The sequence below is a fragment of the Bipolaris zeicola genome (genome assembly GCF_000523435.1).
Source record: "Bipolaris zeicola 26-R-13 unplaced genomic scaffold scaffold_37, whole genome shotgun sequence".
Classification (NCBI taxonomy): domain Eukaryota; kingdom Fungi; phylum Ascomycota; class Dothideomycetes; order Pleosporales; family Pleosporaceae; genus Bipolaris; species Bipolaris zeicola.
This window is the reverse complement of record NW_006912086.1, coordinates 121,943-141,349: the sequence shown is the minus strand read 5'-3', so window position 1 is coordinate 141,349 and position 19,407 is coordinate 121,943. Positions and strand designations below refer to the sequence as shown.

The 19,407-nt window shown below is 49.5% G+C and overlaps 8 protein-coding genes across 8 annotated transcripts; 4 read left to right on the top strand and 4 right to left on the bottom strand.

Moving 5' to 3' along the window:
* Positions 1 to 140: 140 nt before the first annotated feature.
* Positions 141 to 1,091, top strand: COCCADRAFT_90710 (uncharacterized protein; the record flags this gene model as incomplete). The annotated part of the gene is made up of 1 exon (XM_007712036.1): positions 141 to 1,091. The coding sequence occupies one exon, from the start codon at positions 141 to 143 to the stop codon at positions 1,089 to 1,091; it is 951 nt and encodes a 316-aa protein (XP_007710226.1).
* Positions 1,092 to 1,199: 108 nt separating this feature from the next.
* On the top strand, positions 1,200 to 1,922 carry COCCADRAFT_90645 (uncharacterized protein; the record flags this gene model as incomplete). Its single annotated transcript, XM_007712035.1, has 2 exons — positions 1,200 to 1,554; positions 1,669 to 1,922. The coding sequence occupies 2 exons, from the start codon at positions 1,200 to 1,202 to the stop codon at positions 1,920 to 1,922; spliced, it is 609 nt and encodes a 202-aa protein (XP_007710225.1).
* Positions 1,923 to 2,000: 78 nt separating this feature from the next.
* COCCADRAFT_90730 (uncharacterized protein) lies at positions 2,001 to 2,159 on the top strand (the record flags this gene model as incomplete). Its single annotated transcript, XM_007712034.1, has 1 exon — positions 2,001 to 2,159. A coding segment is annotated over one exon (159 nt), but the record flags the coding sequence as incomplete, so codon positions are not given.
* Positions 2,160 to 3,575: 1,416 nt separating this feature from the next.
* Positions 3,576 to 4,004, bottom strand: COCCADRAFT_90681 (uncharacterized protein; the record flags this gene model as incomplete). Its single annotated transcript, XM_007712033.1, has 1 exon — positions 3,576 to 4,004. The coding sequence occupies one exon, from the start codon at positions 4,002 to 4,004 to the stop codon at positions 3,576 to 3,578; it is 429 nt and encodes a 142-aa protein (XP_007710223.1).
* Positions 4,005 to 4,496: 492 nt separating this feature from the next.
* On the bottom strand, positions 4,497 to 5,852 carry COCCADRAFT_3315 (uncharacterized protein; the record flags this gene model as incomplete). Its single annotated transcript, XM_007711984.1, has 1 exon — positions 4,497 to 5,852. One exon carries the CDS (start codon positions 5,850 to 5,852, stop codon positions 4,497 to 4,499), a length of 1,356 nt encoding a protein of 451 aa, XP_007710174.1.
* A 3,667-nt stretch (positions 5,853 to 9,519) lies between these two features.
* On the bottom strand, positions 9,520 to 10,062 carry COCCADRAFT_24589 (uncharacterized protein; the record flags this gene model as incomplete). Its single annotated transcript, XM_007711996.1, has 3 exons — positions 9,520 to 9,646; positions 9,715 to 9,956; positions 10,051 to 10,062. 3 exons carry the CDS (start codon positions 10,060 to 10,062, stop codon positions 9,520 to 9,522), a joined length of 381 nt encoding a protein of 126 aa, XP_007710186.1.
* A 403-nt stretch (positions 10,063 to 10,465) lies between these two features.
* COCCADRAFT_90603 (uncharacterized protein) lies at positions 10,466 to 11,670 on the bottom strand (the record flags this gene model as incomplete). Its single annotated transcript, XM_007712032.1, has 2 exons — positions 10,466 to 11,459; positions 11,510 to 11,670. 2 exons carry the CDS (start codon positions 11,668 to 11,670, stop codon positions 10,466 to 10,468), a joined length of 1,155 nt encoding a protein of 384 aa, XP_007710222.1.
* Positions 11,671 to 11,985: 315 nt separating this feature from the next.
* COCCADRAFT_90635 (uncharacterized protein) lies at positions 11,986 to 15,540 on the top strand (the record flags this gene model as incomplete). Its single annotated transcript, XM_007712031.1, has 3 exons — positions 11,986 to 12,289; positions 12,338 to 15,386; positions 15,462 to 15,540. The coding sequence occupies 3 exons, from the start codon at positions 11,986 to 11,988 to the stop codon at positions 15,538 to 15,540; spliced, it is 3,432 nt and encodes a 1,143-aa protein (XP_007710221.1).
* Positions 15,541 to 19,407: the final 3,867 nt, after the last annotated feature.

The following is a 19,407-nucleotide window of genomic DNA, read 5'->3' as shown; positions in this document are numbered from 1 at the left end:
GTTCGCAAGAAGGCAGAAATTACCCGTGGGGCCAAAAACGCGGGGAAGGAACGCCACACTTACCGTTCAGCCTTCCAACTCCTCATACCCAACTGTTCCATCTACATTACTCATTTTAACGGAACTGTACAAACATCAGTATGAGCGGATTGGAGGTAGCAGGTATCGTTCTTGGTGCCTTTCCGTTACTCATAAGCGGCATCGAGCATTGGCGTGATGTTGCGAAGGTCGGCGGCTTTTACTGGCGGATACGTAAGGAATACACCAAATGCCAGCGCGATATCCAGTTTTATGAAATCGTGTATAAGAACAACCTCAAAGAACTCTTGTTGCCACTCCTTCACGATATTGATGAAGTTGCGAAGCTCATCGCAAACCCGGGGGGTCTAAGGTGGAGTGACAAGGCGTTACAAAAACAACTGGAATGCAGGTTGAAAGAGTCATACCAATCGTATTTGGATACTATGGCTGAAATGAACGAGATCGCTGAAGAACTCAAGAAAGAGTTATGTTTTGACGAGAAGAATGTTCAGGATAAGCTCTTACCACCGGAGGCAAAACGACGGAGCGCCAATCGGTCGCCAAGTCCTCAACAGGGTGCAAGACCTTCGAAGTTATCCACTGCAAAGGGCAGACTGGATTATGAGTTCTTCCGAATGAAGTTCAGTATTGGGGAAAGGATCAGAGATGAGCTTTTTGGACAACTGAAAGAATGTAATGAGCGCCTGGAGAAGTTGCTGGGCTCCAGCGATAGAGTCTCTGCACTCCAAGATTCCGCACCTGGATCTACCAGAAAAACCTCCGAGTTGGAGTCCGCTTTCAAAAAGATTTCCAAGAAATCAAATCTGTTGTTTCAGGCGCTGCAGAATGCATGGCAGTGCTCGTGTCAACAGTACCACTTCGCGAACCTGAGACTTGAGCATCGAACATTTACCGAAGTATGTTTCGAGATCGTCTTCATGTTTATCGCTCCCTCAGAACACGGAGTTACACCTTGGAGCCAGAAACAAATTCTCTGCGGTCATATTCCTGGATGTTCTTCGTCTCAGAAAAGACTGGAAACTACTAAGTCTTTGACGACCCAACATTAGCCGGACCCTTTGCCTATACGAACTGGTATAAAACTGCACTCAAATACCCTCCGCAAGAAAGTGGATTTCGCGCCATCTATACCCACTGTACCAAAGATTCAAGTAGACATGTTTGTCGATCATAACGTGCAATTATGCCGGCGATTAGGCGACGAAGAGTGTGAAGCATGCATGGGTATCGTCAGTCATGATGACGAAGCCTTTCATCTTCATCCGGTCAACCAGAAAAATAATCAACCCGGAAACGGTCCCATAACACTTGACCGTATTCTCTCTCGGGACTTTGAAGATCCTTTTTCGCGGCGCCAACGCTACCAGATTGCTCTCCTTGTAGCTTCATCGGTAGCACAACTTCAGTCTACACCCTGGCTACGGACAGGCCTTTGCAAAGAAGACGTCATCTTCCTTCCATCTCAAGAGAACAACGAATTGCTTCCATACGGCAAACCTTTCATCCAACAGGGTTTTCTACACAATCACACTCACTTTTCTTGCACTCAGTCTTCTGCGGATGGCTGCAATTTTTACGCACTCGGCATACTTCTTTTAGAGCTTTGTTTTGGTTGTCGCCTGGAAGATCATGCTGTATGCAAAAATCATCCACCAAATATCAACGCCGCCACTAAACATGCCTTTGATGTCATGGCCGGATTGAAGTGGTCACGCAGCGTAAGCGACGAGGGTGGAGAGGATTATGCGACAGCTATCAAGTGGTGCTTTACGGGTGTAACAGACAAAGAAAAGAGCTGGAGGGGCGAAATCGTCAGAAATGTGATACAACCGTTAGAGAAATGTATGGAGCACTTCCAAAATATTGCTGTAGTTGCATGAAAGGGTGGAGTGACGAATATATATGCACACAATATTTCTCTATGATTCGGCAACTACTAGAATCATCAAATCTAAAGCGTACACTTGAGGGAAAACCTATGTCATGTGAAAGTGCAGGTTATGCTATGCGAAAGGCAAAACGTCAACTCAATTATGATTGCCGGGTATCGAGATGGTAAAAGGGAGACACCAATGGGAGTTTTGACAATAGACTTGGTCCATGATTATGTCTCATAGGAAACAAGGATAACTTGTTATGAAGCCGCAGCTCTATTGTAGACTCAAATTTCCCGCACTCTACCCATAAGGAAATCCGCATGATAGAATCTTGGATATTGATTGCTGACTGTGTTGGCAGCTGTCGAGTTTCGAGCGTGGTGTTAATAGCAAAGACGGATTTTCGTTACGAGAAGCTTGTAGCAGCATGAATAACTTAAACCTAATTTGCTACGTTAAGAATAGTTATGATGTGGCCTGGAGATCAAGATATCCAGATGACAATAAAAGCAAGAACAATACAAAAAGCTACTGGGCATGAAAGAGATAAAAGTTTTAACAATCCAAAGGAGTGACTAGTTTAATCGTGTCATGATCGTCAATCTAACCTTCTAATCCCACACCATGGTGTCATATATTCAACGTTCTCCATCATCGCAGTACTTTGGAAGAGGATATCGTGCGCATTGGAGTGGAGATTCTCCAAAATAGGTGACATTGTCAATTGAAAACCGAACAGGAGTATGGAGAGGTTGGGTACCCAACCTCTATTCCGATTTCTGCTAATTACTACAACCATGCGTTGAATCCTAAGCAAAAACTCACCCAAGTCAGCCACTGACAGCAATACGAACTACCCCACATCAGCCCCCAACCCAAACAATTGTTCATGGCACACCTTACATATACGATGCACAAAATCCCTCATCCGTTACCGGCGCACACGTCTCCACCAACTCAACACCACTGCCCCTCCTTGGCACCGTAGCTCAAAAAAACTCACGATCCTTGGCGCCAATACATCAAAAAAACGCCACGAGCGCCCTAACCATCCTACTAAGCACGCCTCGAGAAAAAAAATCTTCAAAACAGCCGCCCTCTACCTCTGACACAAGGTCATTCTAGAAAGCGCTCCAGGCTCCACAAGCACCCGTAACACTTACCGCATTCCAACAAATCCTTACTTAACAATTTCCACCACAAACCACGCGCCCTAACCCTCTCCATCCCCACAACCCCGAACTTTCCCCATTCGCTTTTCCCCTTGCATGCACATGCAAAGCCAGCCATCCGCTATATAGAAAAATAAAGGAAAAAACTAGTCCTAATAAATCTCCACTGACCACCAAGTCGACCTCTCCACAACATTCTAGACTTTCTCCCCTCCTACGCCCCACTCCCCCAAAAAGCGGATAAACAAACTTCCTCTCCCTAACACATACCCTACTTAGTATAGCGCGTCAACAACCCCCCGCGCCCCGAAATACCTAGACAAAGGTCAAACCGGCAAAGCCCGTTCCCTCACATAGCACTAAGTTCCATTCCGCACTTGCGGAAAACTATGTAATCAAGGTTAAAAAGACTATAATCTATGCCTAGTGCCATTTTCCGTTTGGCCGGAAAAGGGAAATGCGCGGAATATAGGGATGGACTTTCCTAATTAGGCGTATGACAGGGGGGGGTAAGCGGTTTGAGGCTCTTTGGGAAGGGGGCTTGGCAGCGGCGGCTCGTGGTAGGGATGTTAAGAACCCTTATAGTAAGATGGGTGCGGCGGGAGTGAGGGTCGGCACGTACGGTACTGTGTAGGGATGGATGTAGGAAATGGTAAGGGTGATGGGCGGTGCGGCGGGTGCCGATGGGGGAGATGGGGTGAGATGGCCGTGATGGGATGGGATGGGATTGGTGAGGTGGTGTGATGATGGGGTTGGAGGGTTCGGCAGGTGTAAGCGGCTCTGTGGGATGGGGCCGTACGGCGCGAGACGCGAGATGTGAGATGGTGATTATATTGGTTTTGCATGGTGTTGTGGTTGTTGCAGAGGTATTGCTGAGTTGGTGGTGGTGGTGGTTTAGTGAGCCGATGCTCATCATATGTACTGGCGTCATATGATGTTCTTTCCATCGCAATAAGTTCTATTACTACGATTGAGTCGAATGTTCTGTAGAGCAAAGCTTCATTATCACAAAAGTAAATCACTTTTCACTGCATGTAGCTCTAGAGTTGAAGGAGTGGGAATGTATTCCTGTATTATGTACTACTAGTAGGACTATGTAAACCATAGAGTCCTATTGAGTGGAAACTTTTATCGCTGAATGTCTATCTCAGTATTCGAGGAGCTTGCTGCACGCTCAACTCGAGCAATCTACAAACGAACCGAAACGCCGACAACAAATGAGAGAGGCGAGCATACAGCAAAGCAACGCCTAAAAACCAAGTACAAACGGGGGTATATCCTACGTAGTCCAAAAGTGATGATTGCAAGTAAAAATCAGACAGTGGCCAAGTAAGGAAATTCGTGAATCGTCTGCTTAAGCGTGACGAGTGGGGTATAAATAACGCAAGGAGAGAGTAATCCAAAACTACCGCTCAAGGCTAAAGCTACCAGACCGAGAGCTCATGTTGGAAAAGGGGTACTCGCATTCTTCGACGTAGGTGGGTGGGCTGACGGGAACATCCTCATAGAGCGGAGGCTGCTCCTCATCCCAAGCAATACCCATACCTGATCGCTCGGTAAGGACCAGGTGGAATTGAGTGCGGAGAACGCGGGCGGCACCGGTGGGGGTAGCTTGGCTGAGCTTCTTGAGTGGCGCCCATTCCTCAGCGACAACCATTTCGATAATCAAGTTGTGCTTGACGCTCATGCCGTTTGAGCTTTCGAGGTCGCAAAGAGGCTTCATGGCCATGTTGCAGGCCGCCTGGAATTCGACATCGATCTCGCCCTTTTCAAAGTCGGTCTTCCAACCTGTCTTGACCTCTTCGTTGGCAATAGCACGGACATCCTCGTGGAGAACGCCCTTGCCCTCACCACCAACCTTTGAAATGTGCTTGGCGCAAGCTGGAGAAATAAACTTTTGCGTCTCCTCAATGCGCCAATTGAGCTTGCGCAGTCTCCACCGCGTTTGCGAGTCTGCCTTGTTTTGAACGATTCCGGAAAGGCGCATTTCGATGGGGAAATCGCCGATAGGGTGGATTACTGGCGGCAGCTTGACGGAAGCCGTAAGATTGGTCGGCGGGAAAATGCGAATGGAGTGCTTCTCCGCACCAGGGAAAATAGCGCGCTTGATGTCCAGATTGCGCTTGTAAGTAATCTTGCCCGAAGAGGTGGTAGCTACGGCGGAAAGGTAGTAGTCGACCGTGGCAAGGCTACCGTGGGTAGTAGCTGGCAGGTGACCTGGCAGCAGGTGACTGAAGGGAAAGTTGTGGGGACCGTGACGCAGCGAGACGGGATGGGTCAGAAACTCCCACTTGTGGATTTCAGTGGTCTGAGTGGTGCAATCAGGGCAATGTGGGGCCACGGGCTTCTTGGTGGTCACAATGGCCAGCATGCGCATTTCAAACTTGTCGACGGTGATGAAGGGGTCGTGTACGTTGATGACGAGCTGGCCCGAGAAAATGGCGCCAGTCGATATCTGGGGGGTGTTGTAGAAGACGATTGGCGGAGACTCTACGCTCATGTTCATGGAAGCTGCGCCCTGTGCCTCGAGCTTTGGAGTCTTCTTGGCATCTTCCTTTTCTTTGGCATGCTTGTCATGCTTGTGGCGGTTGAAGATGTCCATGACCAGAGATTCCTCCGACTTTGACTTTGCCTTGACGCGTGGGGCGTCGTAAGAATAGACTGGGGGTAGCAGGCCTCCAGCGTGTGGCTTGGTGGAGTCGGATTTAGGAAGGGGTGTAGGAGCCACCCTCGCCAGGGTACTGAGCAGGCGGCCTGGCATTCTATGCTAGAGAATCTGGGGTAGGGCTGTGAGTGAGCGACGTGAGTGGACGGCTGGCAGCGAAGATAGCAGAGATGTGTTGCGGAGATGTGTGTGTGGGAGAGATAAGGAATTGTCCAATGGGGATAAGGGCGTGGGCCGACAAGCGATATGCAGGCGGAGAGCGTGGAGTGCAGCAGTGGTGTGCTTAGGAGTTTACTTTGTGTGAGTTGAGGTGGTTAATGAGGTATTGAGGCAGGAACATTGCAGGCTATGAAAAAACGACCAGAACTGGAGGCCGGGGAAGGACGAGGTCTTATTTAAGAGAGCTGGTGACTGGTTTTACATGAGAGAAATTCCCTGACTGGGTTGCCTCATGGAAGCTTTGCATGATTTCATCGGTAGTGGCACGAGCAGGGATTTTTCTCGTACTCGGCCTAGACGCTTGCGGCAAGCGCATCCCTGCATCTGAGTGTAATTTTTGGGTCAGGAGGCAGGCGCGCACGGCCTGCCGCTCACGAGATCGCCGGTGAACCCAGCGAGCGTGCCTGCCTGTCCTGCCTGGCGTGCCTGCCGGCCCCAAAGACGTCAACAAACAAGCGAGGGTAAGAGCGAGCAAACTCCGGCTGGGTCCCGTGACCATGATGACCAGCCGCTCTACACCCGGCAACTTGCCCATTTGCCATTAATCAATTGCACACACGCCCTACACTACTTACTTACTCTACACGGCTGACATGCCGTCCTCATCGCCATGCTCATCTTGCCGCTTATTTCAGTTTCGCCGACAGCTCGCGACCTCGGGCCCCGGCTACGCCGCAGCTCGCTGCCAGCGGATGCTCCGTCTACACCGTCGTGGCTCGACGTCGGGGAACCTCATGTGGCTCGCCGGCGGCCATTCATTCCACCCACGCATCGCCAGCCTGGCCCAAGAGCACCACCTACGTCTCCACCCGCCAAACTCTGGGGTGTTCATCATGCCAAAACGGCGGCACACTGCCCGCTCTCTGGACATTATTCGCTGACGCACATGTGATGTCCTCTTCCCCGCAACCCTAGTCTTGTGCCTGTCGCCAAAAAATCCTTTGTGCTATGCGATCTGGGGACGGGCAATTGAGCATCTCCTCGGCCATGGCATCGTCGCAACCGCCCTTGCCTACCACCCTTCGCATGCATATTCGTAGCCTGCAGCTCAGCTGCTCTCAGCACATCATGCACACCTGCATTGTCGCTCACACCCACATGACACGTTGTATGCGCCCATGGTGGCTCTATGCGAATTGTGCATCGTCTTCACCGTCGTCGCTGTCGTGTTGACCATCCATGGTGCCCACGCCAAGCCGCGGCGTTAGGTAAGACAGCGAATTTTTCCCTCGCACCGTGGGCCAACCACAGCCGCTGACGGGCCTCCCCACTCCACCCAGATCTTTTTACAGTCTCTTTACACATTTTGGCGGCCCCGGTCCGATGCTGGCTGAGATTCAGGCTGTCTCGTGTCAAAAAAGCACCCACTTGTTGAGAGACCAGACTGTTCTACATTACTCGATGGAAACCTCCATGATCACGCACTAGCGCCAATCACGCAACTTGTTCCGCCCAGCAGCAATCCGCCAGCCATCACGTGGGCCGCGTACAAGACGCCTTTCGAGCAATTCCTTGCGAATCTTGCAACGTCTCGCTTAATCTGTAGCCCTGCCGCTTGAATGGCGGCCGCACACTGCGAATGTCCGAAAGTCCATCTGCCAAGGTCGATGGCTTGCCATGACCAGATCGGGAAATTCATCAGCATGCGCTGCATGCCCCTGGCCTGTCCCGACCACCGGAGCCCACGGGCCCCACATATAGTTCCCTCACCTGTTCCAAGGCGAATTCCGAGTACCGTACCTCGTTCCCGTCGGATATCCATCACGGGTTTGCCCACCATGCGACGCGCAACTTGGGAGTCATCATGTCGTATAATTACGCCATTCAAATCACCGCAAACATGCCATGGCACCATGATGGTCAAACTCACTCATGTCTCACCGCCAATCTGCTCCACTGAACAGAGGTTGTAAATGTATGTACAGGTACCTCGCCGTGTCTAGAACGTGGCTGGACGTTTTCCATCACCCTGCGTCGCGCCTCCGAAGAGCCGCTTCAAGGCGCTGCGTCCACGACCCGCGACGGGCCGACTAGAAATAACCCTCGCCTTCTCGAACCATCCCATTGTGGCACATCCCGATTTATGCCAATCACATGGCGAATAACCCCTGTGGCGCTCCTCAGGTCGGGATCTTCACCGGCAGTCTAGTAGTAGTCTACTACTAGTAGTAAGCATATGGCTGCACACCTTGATGAGTATTCGAGAACTTGTGAGTTTCATCGGTCGCACATCCGGTGAAAGTTACAGCATCCCAACATCACAAATTCTCTCCTATTCCAAACAAATCATGAGATATTTCAAGGTGGGTATGCCAGCATGACGCGTGGCACTCAAAGTGCGTTGTCTCGATATACTTTTGCATACTGACGCCTTGTGACATGTGGATCTTTACCACGCGAACAAATCACTGTCTATACACTAACATGCCCGGGACAAGTCACTAGTTCCCGCACTCAAGTAGTGTAGCAGCACCAAGATCGTTGCCGGCGATCTACGGGGCAGAAAAAAAAAGCGTGCAGCAACCCATTCTTCTTGCCCACTGTACCGTTTCAGCCACAAGCTTTCTCTGAACAACAAATGGGCCAACAAAGCAGTCCCTATACCGCTCATCGCAGCAACGTTGCTTCACCGGTTGGGCGAACAGTTTCTCTTTCCCTGAAGATCCAGAGTTCCCACTTTTTTTCTGTTCACCATGATGTGTAAATTGCGGGCCTCTTACGACACCTAAAGTGTATAATGAGACATATATTAAGCCTCTACTGGTACGATGATTGGCCGACTACAAAATATCATTCGAGTAAAAGATTCAAAGGACGTGTTTCACATCATCTCACTCCACCATCATCAACCCATCCGTTTGTCATAAGTATGTAAAAACAACAACCTAGAACGACGTTACAACAACCTTCAGACCCGTTGAGATGAGACGGTGAGACCTTTTTCCCCACATGCAAGGAAGAATGAAACAATCCTTCATGCAAGCTTTCTTCCCTTTTCTTGGAAAAAACCTTGTTGTTAATCAATGGGGGGTTTTAGCTTGTGACGCACGTTGCATCTTGGGGTTTTTTTCTTTTCTCCTTCGCGCTCGTTAGCTCTGCCGGGGAAGATCATGCATTACTGCCGTTGAGCATCATGTGGAGTAGAAAGTGCAAGGGGGGCGAGGGTCCGCTCTGAGCGTTGCACTAGTAGGTGCTTTTCAGACAGTCTCGACAAAGTTGTCCCTTTTTGAATTTTTCTCTTTTTTTTTCTTCTCTTAGCGCTACTCCTGGGATCCACCCCCTACTCTTCGCCTGGAAACAAGGAATTCACTCTCAGAGTCAATTGCGCAATTCTCCAAGGGAAAAGAAAAATAAAAATTGAGACAGAACATGATCACACATGGTTCACCTCACAGCAGCACAAGTATTCGTCGTTTTGGCAGATGCATCAATTCATTCGATCGTGCTATCCGCCATGTAGACGTTATGATCCTTCCCTTGATTTCCAAACACTAGACTCCATATAATGCAAGCCGGGGTGGTATCTCTAAGTGGAAATGTACATCTACTCGTCGTCCTCGTCGGCCTCGTCGTTGACAACGTTGAAGAAGCGGAGCTCGTAGACACCCTTGGAGGTGGAAACAACACGGAGCCAGTCACGGAGCTGCTGCTTCTTGAGGAACTTCTTGGTGCTGTTCCCATCATGTCAGCTCCTGCATCGCAATTTCCATATATACAAGCCGGGAAAAAAAGAACGTACAGGTACTTGAGGTAGCGACCAGAAAACTCCTGGTGGGCAATGACCTCGATCTTTCCCTCGCCCTGCTGGCTGATCTGGATGGTATCACCGAGGTTACCGGTGCGGCCCTCGACCTTGATGCGGTCGTTGAGGAACTTCTCAAAAGCCTGGATGTCGAAAATCTTATCGTTGACGGGCTGCGAGCAGTTGATGATGAACTTCTTCGTCACCTTCTGGTTCTTCTTGGCCGCGGCGCTGCGCTTCTATATTCATAATGCGTACTTAGCCTACTGTTCTGGAACACACGTGCGCGAGAAAAAGACTCGCGTCGGAGGACAGCAAAGCGGTTGTACGTACAGTGGTAGACATCTTGATGAGATTTGGGGGGGTGAGCGCAAAGAGATGGGTATCCTGCGTCTTCTTTTGAGGTGTTTGGAGGGGTGAAAGAGGGGAGCTGTCGTGAGGCGCGCCGGCCGTTGTTCGCTGTGGGATTGCAAAATGCGACAGTGGGGTACTAGGCTAAATACGGACTGGCGTGCCAAGTGTTCGACCGAGGACTTATCGATACGCCGACATACATTGACACGAACAACTGACATTGACAATCAGTCTGAATGTTAGATTTGTATAGCTTAAATACGTTTGAAAATTCCAGGTCGAGAATTTTTGAGTGATTGTGTTATCATACAAGACTACCGCAGCATATCCACACATACAAATACACTATCGCAACATGTTGCTCGCCTTTGCGCTTCTTCCATTGTCCTGAATATCATAACTTCCGTCGATTGTACGCCCAGTAAGCCTTCATCGGCAATTTCCAGTCCACATTCCTCAATGTTGAGTCAAAGATGTCAAAATCAACTCCTTGCAACTTATCCAGCCATGCCTGCGTCGCAATGCTGGGCATGAAAACGCCAAACGCTTTTTCTACTTCTGCCAGCTGCGCCTCCTGTCCAGTGTTCATTTGCTGCACACTATATTCATGGTCCTCCTCGTGCTGGTGCTCAAAGTCATGACCGAGCGTCCCTTCAGATCGCAACTTATTAAGCATTTCCCGAGCTGTGATGAGATGGTCATTTGCACGTGTGGCTACCGTGAAGACGGCGTCGCGGAGACCAGGAGCGGCACCGCCCTGTCGGAACACATCCTCTTCCCGAACGGAGGCTTCGGCCATGACATCAAGCGGGAGAAGAACAGCTCCTTGAGCTGGTCCTGATTGGCCTGTAATGGAGTTGCTAGTACCGAGTGCCTGTTGTTGTGGGAATGCGATAAAAGGGATGCCTCGTAGCACTGCCGCTATGCCCATTGCCTTTCCAATGTGTGATGCAATATGATCGGTTGTAAGAGATGCTTGCGGCAGCGCAGAAAGGGTAAGGTACAACATGGTCGAGTACGTATTCTCAGCATAGCTCTCCAGTGCGCTCAGGGTTGGATATGGAGGATTCCCTAGATACTGTTCTCGCGTGTTGATGATGCGATGGAACCAATTCTTGCTCAACCTTGCTTTTCCATCAGACCTCTCATTCAAATCTTCCGCTGCTTGTGCCAAAAGAATGGCTACTGGCTCTTTTGGTGGAGTTCCTGCTAGTGCTTTGGTTATAGTATCCCGCCAAAATTGCATGCGCATCATGCCAATAGTGGGGGTACTGGTCGTATCGGCGACACGGGCAACGTCGACATTGAAGGCGCGGATGGCAAGGTAAGCATCGCGCGAAGATTGCGGTATGAAAGTTTGCAGGATATGTGAGGGTGTGTCATATGTTCTGCAGGTGGTCAACGAAAGGCCGATTGTTAATAGGAAAGGTGTAGTCACCTGACTAAATTTGCGCAGTATGCGCGGGCCCTTGCAACTTCATCTTCTGAAAGTTTCGCTATACTATTGAGACGAGAAGAAGCATAGAGAAACCTGCGCTTGGGCCCTAAGAAGCCTTGTATGCGCCGGAAGGGACCTGCGCGGAGTCTCGGTGGAAGCATTGAAACTTTTTTTTTAACAGCAATCAATCAAAAATTATAGTAGTGTAATGCGAACGGCCATTGCGCAATGTAAATAGTGATAATAAAGAGAAGACACCTGTGGTACAGGTAAGAGGGAAGTCCAAAAAATACAGAGTAATATGAATCGATTTGTTGTAAGGCACAAAGAGTGGAAGGCGACTGGTTGGTATGTATGACGCTATAATGTCGATCACCCGCACGTTAGGCTATGTGGGTTCGTGAAAGCGCGTCGACGCGTCTAACCACTTTCCAAAGCGGCGAAAGTACCTGCGGCCAGCGACCGTCACCAACACCATGCAATCTCCGCACCCAGACGAGCGACCCTCCAAAAAGCGCCGTTTCTTTACCGAAGATTCATCGCCAGTACAAGTCCGCTCAAAACCCGTTGACCTCCCTCCATCGTCATCGCCGCCACCGCCGCCACCGCCGCCACCACCGCCTCAGGACAGCGAGCCGGCACCAACTGAGGAGACTAGCAATGGAGCGCAACCGGATTTTGACGGTTTCGATGTCGAAACTCTTCAGGCTATCGTTGGAGAACTTTCAATCTCCACACTGCAGAAGTTGAAGGATGTCAGCGCAAGCAATGTGGAGCGAGGTATGCATACACTCGGAAGATATTGGAGTCTATGCTAACATATACAAGCAATCAATTTATATTTGGATGGTTCTTGGAGTACAATGCCGTCAAGATCCCCGGCACCAGCCCTTCAGTCTCGTCCACAATCAGTCCAGATGACAATAGCCAGTTCGCTCAAGCGCACCGAATCCGACGTTTCGAATGCCCCCACACCCGTATCCGGTTCTTCCACGCCCAAAGTGATACGTGATATGCCCAGTAGACGTTACATTGGATCATTCGGCGCCGCTGCATGGGCGACCAAAAGTGGAAGTGGCCTTCTCAAACATGATGAGAAGGTTCGTATCGAGCGTGTGAAGCCACAGCCTAAATTGAACAAGGCCAAGAAGGTCATTCAACTTAAGAAGCCAGATATCGTGGTGCGATTCATAAATGAAAAAGGAGAAGAGGTTGGAAGGTTGGACCAAGATACGGCATCATGGGTGTCTGTTCTAGTAGACCAGAATCTGTGTTCGTTTGAAGGTTCCGTTGTGTATACTCCGGATAAACTGCGGACTGGAGATACTATCTACCTGCAACTACGGGGTTATTTCCTGCGAGGGGCATTTGACAGTCAGAAGTTTATGAAGCCTGATAACAATCGAGAGATCAACCTATTCGAAGAGAAGGAATCTTCTGAAGAACGCGACCTTCGATTACGACAGGTCGGCCTCGTTAAGCTATTCGAGGCTATCAATCTCCACCCTACACATGAGAACGAGACGACTGCGAAGCACCGGCGCCAAGGACTGCTACAGGCAGCAGAGGGTGATGAAAAGAAAGGCGACAAGCCCAAGCCAAAAACCAGTACACCAGCAACACCTTCGACTCCTGCAGATAACACATCCTCGCCACCGCCAGATGAGGTCGAGGAAGGAGAGGAGCTCGAACAGAGTCAATTGGATTCATTGTACAGGAAGGCGCAATCTTTTGACTTCAACACACCAACCATGGATCCAGCCAGCACTTTCCGTTTGGATCTGCGAAAATATCAGAAGCAAGCCTTGTTTTGGATGGTTAGCAAGGAAAAGGACGAATCAATAGAAGACAGAGAAACATCAATGCACCCGCTATGGGAAGAGTACCAATGGCCAACACAGGATGCAGACAATCAGCCTGTGCCGGCTGTTGCCGATCAAGCCATGTTCTATGTCAACCCCTACTCGGGCGAGCTGTCACTGGAGTTTCCAAAGCAAGAGCAGAATTGCCTGGGTGGTGTCCTCGCTGATGAGATGGGTTTGGGCAAGACTATCGAGATGCTCAGTCTGATCCACACGCACAGAACGGAGGTGAATAATGCTGAGACGCTGGCTATCCCAAGATCTCTGCCAAAATTCCATAAGGCTAGTGCTGACGTTGAACCTGCTCCATATACCACTCTCGTCATCGCGCCAATGTCTCTACTGGCGCAATGGCATAGTGAAGCCGAGAAGGCATCAAAGGAGGGTACTTTGAAAGCAATGGTGTACTATGGCTCTGAAAAAGCAGTCAATTTGCAAAAGCTATGCTGCGCCTCAAACGCCGCCAATGCACCAAACGTTATTATCACGAGTTACGGTACTGTGCTTTCCGAATACAATCAAGTTCTCGCACAAGATGGCAATCGGGGGTCACACGGCGGTATATTCTCACTGGAATACTTTAGGGTTATTCTCGATGAAGCACACTATATTAAGAACCGGCTGTCGAAGACAGCGAAGGCTTGTTATGAGCTCAGCGCAAAACATCGCTGGGTACTGACAGGAACTCCAATTGTCAACCGCCTTGAAGATCTATTCAGCTTGGTGCGTTTCCTAAAGGTTGAGCCGTGGGCGAACTTTTCATTTTGGAAAACATTCATCACTGTTCCATTCGAGTCTGGCGACTTTGTGCGTGCCCTAAACGTTGTACAAACAGTGCTTGAGCCGCTGGTACTCCGTCGCACCAAGGATATGAAGACACCGGATGGCAAAGCGTTGGTGCCATTGCCACCACGGACAATCGAAGTTGAGAAGATCGTGCTATCCCAAGACGAGCGAGATGTGTACGACCATATATATATGCGCGCGAAGAGTGTATTCAGTGCCAATGCAGAGGCTGGAACATTAATGAAGTCGTATACCACCATCTTCGCTCAGATTCTCCGGCTACGGCAGTCATGTTGCCACCCCGTCCTCACTCGCAAAGCCAATGTTGTCGCTGACGAGGAGGATGCTTCGTTGGCCTCTGACCTTGCAAACGGGTTAGCAGACGACATGGATCTCTCCAATCTTATTGAGCGGTTCGAGTCCGAAAATGACCAAGATGCGAGCAGGTTCGGGGCAAATGTCCTAAAGCAGATACAAGACGAAAACGAGGCCGAGTGCCCCATTTGCTGTGAAGAGCCAATGAACGAGCAAGCTGTCACTGGATGTTGGCACTCTGCGTGCAAAGAATGCCTGCTCAACTACATTGCTCATCAACGCGACAAGAACGAGATACCACGGTGTTTCAACTGTCGCGAGCCCATCAACGCGCGTGACGTTTTTGAAGTAATCCGGCACGATCACATCGTCGAGGACAACGAGCCCAATCATGCTTTCCGCGCTTCAGACGCACCCCCACCAACCTCCACACAAACACCACGCATCAGCCTCCGCCGTGTTGGCCTTACTGGCTCCGCCAAAACCCAAGCGCTGATAGGCCACCTGAAGAGAACCCGCAAAGAAGAAAAGAATGCCAAGACAGTAGTCTTTTCCCAATTTACATCTTTCCTTGACCTGATCGAGCCTGCTTTAGCACGCGATCACGTACCCTTCCTACGCTTTGACGGCTCCATCACTCAGAAGGCGCGCGCGCAAATCCTCACAGAGTTCACCACATCTCCGAAGCCGTATGTCTTGCTGCTGAGTCTTCGCGCAGGCGGTGTCGGCCTGAATCTCACTTGTGCAAGCAAAGTATTTATGATGGATCCATGGTGGAGTTTTGCTGTCGAGGCTCAAGCAATTGATCGCGTACATCGTATGGGCCAAGAACGGGAAGTAAAAGTAGTAAGATTTTGTGTCGAGGGAAGTATCGAGGAGAAGATGTTGAGGATTCAGGAGAGGAAAAAGTTCATGTAAGTTGCCACTAAACTCCTTCCCCTTCCATGTTGTCAAATCTTGTTTTCAAGGAAAGCTAATATTTTTTGCAGTGCGAGTTCGCTAGGTATGATGTCTGATGAGGAGAAGCGTGTGCAGCGTATAGAAGATATCAAGGAACTGTTGAGTTAAGCATCTATGGATGAAAGGGTCGATGCTCTTACACGAAATATGAATAACCATGTACATGCTTTCAAGAACGTTCCGCATTCCTACGTCTTTGGTCTTCTCACGTGATTGACATGTCACGTGGTCATGGAATCACTTCCAGAGTCGACACATTCGTCACTGCATAATCGCATCTCCAAATAGAACCAATGGGGAATTTCCTTTGCCACATCGTTCTGGTTACTATGACAACCAGCTTTCCCTTTCAACTTCTTCACCTCGATCTTCTCTTCAAGATACCCAAGACACCACATCACATCAACACACTACACTTTCCTTATTCCCTAAATCGCATGTATTCATCACATTCCTATATTACTATCACCTTCATTACACCCCTCACATGATATACCCTTGTATACCCATCCTCCCCCAACATTACACCGCCAATCCCTCCAAACAAAAATAAACAAACAAAAACAACCTCCTCGTGTGCATACTACCCTGAATTAGGATCTCAAAACAATCCCAACCCCAACCCCGCCGCTCCAATCAGCAACCCCGCAATCCGTCCCGTCGGCACCGCAGCACCACCCGTAAAATCAGGCAGTAAACTAGAAAAGGGCACGGAAAACGATGGCGCATCTTCGATAGACGTCGTCGTGGTGCTTGAGCGTGTGGAAGAGGGGTTGGATATGATGGCGGGGGGGATGGAAGGAGAAGAAACGGATTCTTCTTCGGTGGTGGTGGTGGAGGAAGAGGAGAGGGTTGGAGGTGCGGGACCTTGAGATGAGGAGTCAGCGGTGCTAATGGATGGAGGGGAGATAGTTGGTAGCTGTGCTGGTGGAGGGGCGGAACTGGGGATTGGGGTAGGGGAACTGGGTGGTGCGGGGGATGCGGTGGGAGGAGGTGGAGATTGTGATGGAAGAGGCGTACGTGAGCTAGGTGGCGGAGGTGGTGGCGGAGAGCTGGGGGGAGATGCGGTAGATGTTGGTGCAGCGGTTGGACTAGCTGGGGCTGCAGATGTCTTGGTCTCGGTCACTACGGCGCTTTCGGCTGTTGGTAGACGCCGGATGATAGTTGTTGCAGCGGGGACGCGGGATAGATATGTGGTTGAGCCCCGTGTTGAAGTGTCTGGATCCGCGGTGCTTCCTACGATGGGGTCGCAAGCACTGGATCCGATGGGCTGGCCGAGCTGTTGGATAACCGTGGGGAGTGTGTTCAGGTAACTGACTACTCTAGGCGGTACTGAGGATTTTGGCTCTGGGATCTCGCTTTCTACGAAGATGAGGGGGGGCCAGACTGTAGGTACTGGTAGTGCTAAAGTTGAAGTCTCGCTCACGCATGCTGGGCCGATTAGCTCGACTTCGATGCGGCTGAATGTGGCATAAGCAGCGTATACGGTTGGCCATGTCAATGGCACGCCGGAATAGTCCCAGGTGATGGTCTGGCTTGGTGGCGGGAGCTCGTTTGTATAAATTGTGGAGCTCACATCTTCTCCAGCGTCGTTGGTGTAAATATCGAGAGTCACAACGGGTAATGATGTGGTCGAAATGATGACGGTTCCTGGGTAGCCCACTCGCTCGGCCGTTACATCAATCTGACATGCGCTGGAGCATGACACGGACGCTGAAGAAGTCGATGTCAAGGAGGGAGTCAGTGTCTCGGTAACGGTGGTTGGTTGAGTTAGAGTAGTGACAAACGATTGCGTAATCAAGATGGTTGAGATAGTAGTCTCAGCCGGCAATGTCAAAGTTGACACTAAACTTGAGTCGGGAAGCGATATGGTACTTGTTATGATAGAGGCCGGCAAAGTTACAGTCGAGAGCACTGTGCTTGTGGTTACACTTCCGGGAAGCTCACTCACTACTGTCGATGTTACAGCTGGTTGAGTTGTGACAGATATAATTGTGCTTGCCGGCAATTGTGTAGTAACCACCGAAGTTACTCCGGGGAGTTGAGTGACTGATGTAACGACTTCAGGTGGCAGGGTAAACGTGGAAATAATGGTACTCGCAGGTAATTGCGTGGTTACAATTGAAGTAGTTCCAGGGAGCTGAACGGTAGTCGTCACAATTTGCCCGGGTAAAGTAATAGTGGAAAGCTGTGTAGTCGCAGGAAGTTGTGTAGTGACGGTCGAGAGACTCCCTGGAAGCGTAAGAGTAGATGTAGTAATCTGACCTGGTTGTGTGTATGTATCTGTGATGATTGTAGGCGGCGAGACCGACACAGAAGTAACGGTAGTTGGTGACAGTGTCAGGGTTGAGACAGTCGTAGAAATTGTAGTACTTGGCGGAAGTTCGGTTGTTACTGTAGATGTGACACCAGGAAGTGTTGTCGTAGTAACAATAACTTGAGGTGGCAGTGTCAAGGTACTAAACTGAGTTGAAATTTGTGTCCGAGTCTCCACAACTGTCTCTGTTCGCTCCACTGTCTCAGTTGGGCCTGGGACTGTAATCTCCAAGGTTGGTCCTGGCACAGTAACTTCCTCTGTAGGACCTGGAATTGTTATCTCTTGGGTCGGGCCTGGAACTGTGATCTCTTGAGTTGGTCCTGATACGGTAATTTCTCGTGTGGGGCCTGGGATCTCCACCGTGAATGTGGATGTGACCAAGATTTCAGAGACAATGGTTTGGGTACTTATGCTAGTTGTACCAGGAACTGCCTTATGTCAGGTTGCCTTGGGTTTTCTTCTGACCTAGAAGTACTTACGAGATATAGTTGTGGGAACAAATTCAGTTGTAGTCAACGTTGAAACAGACGTGGATATACTAGTGGTCCAGGAAGTCTCTGTCGTACTGGTGGTTTCGGTTGTTGTAGTCGGTTCAAGGCTGATAACAGTTTCGGTTGGTCCAGGCACCGAGACAGTTTGGACCGAGGTCTCTGTAGGGCCTGGTACTGATATGGTTGGCCCTGGTACTGACACAGTCGGTCCTGGTACAGTTTCAATTACGGAAATCAGCTCAGTCAGTATGAGCGTTGCGGTGGTTTGCGAGACTACCGTTGTAGTGCTGATAGAAGTTGTCCCAGGCACTATTTACTGTCAGTTATCCGGGTAGCGATCTCGGGAAAAGCAAAAATAGTTCGATACAACCATGAATTAGAAAAGATCTAAGTGCGGAAACTCACGTGTTATGGTTATGGTGTCGAAGAGAGTCGTGGAGAAAGTGGTAATCTAGAAGAACATAAATGTTAGCACCATCACAGGTTGGTAACAGCCAGCCATGTGAACTCACAGAAGTGTATATGGATGTTGAAATGCTGGTGGTTGTGGATACAAGAGTTTCAGTTGTGGTATCAAGATCAGTTGTCGTTATTGGTATGGTTGTATATTCAGTTGTCGGGGTGTAGCTAGTTTCGGTCGTTGGAAGGAGCTAAAACATTGTTAGTCAATTTCAAGAATCAGTAATTCAACATGCAATGAATCAAGAGAAAATCCTTTGCAAGATAGAAGCTCGTAAATATATGTGTATCATCAACAAAAGATGTGACTACACATGTCAAGAGGACGAGGTACAAATAACATACCGAAACAAATGTCGAAATGATTGTCTGCTTGTATTAGTTGATCGTGTTTGGAAAGGGGGGTGCAAACTCACTGTGGTCGTCAGTTCTGTCAAAGTGTTGTTGACCGTCCTCGTTGGGCCAGTGACACGTTCTGTAAAGGTGTACGTCGAAGTCTGTTATTCATTAGCCAAGTAAATAATTGGATTGTTTTATGGAATAAAATACCTCGGTAAGATTGAGACCTGGTTTTGTGATAGTTTCTTTTTCAGTCTTTATAGGTCAGCGAACACCTCGAAGTAAGAGAGTGATGAGATGTACCTTTGTTGTTGTAGAACTTTTAGTCTCTGTGATAGTTTTAGGAGGGCGGATGGAGCAGGATTGAAC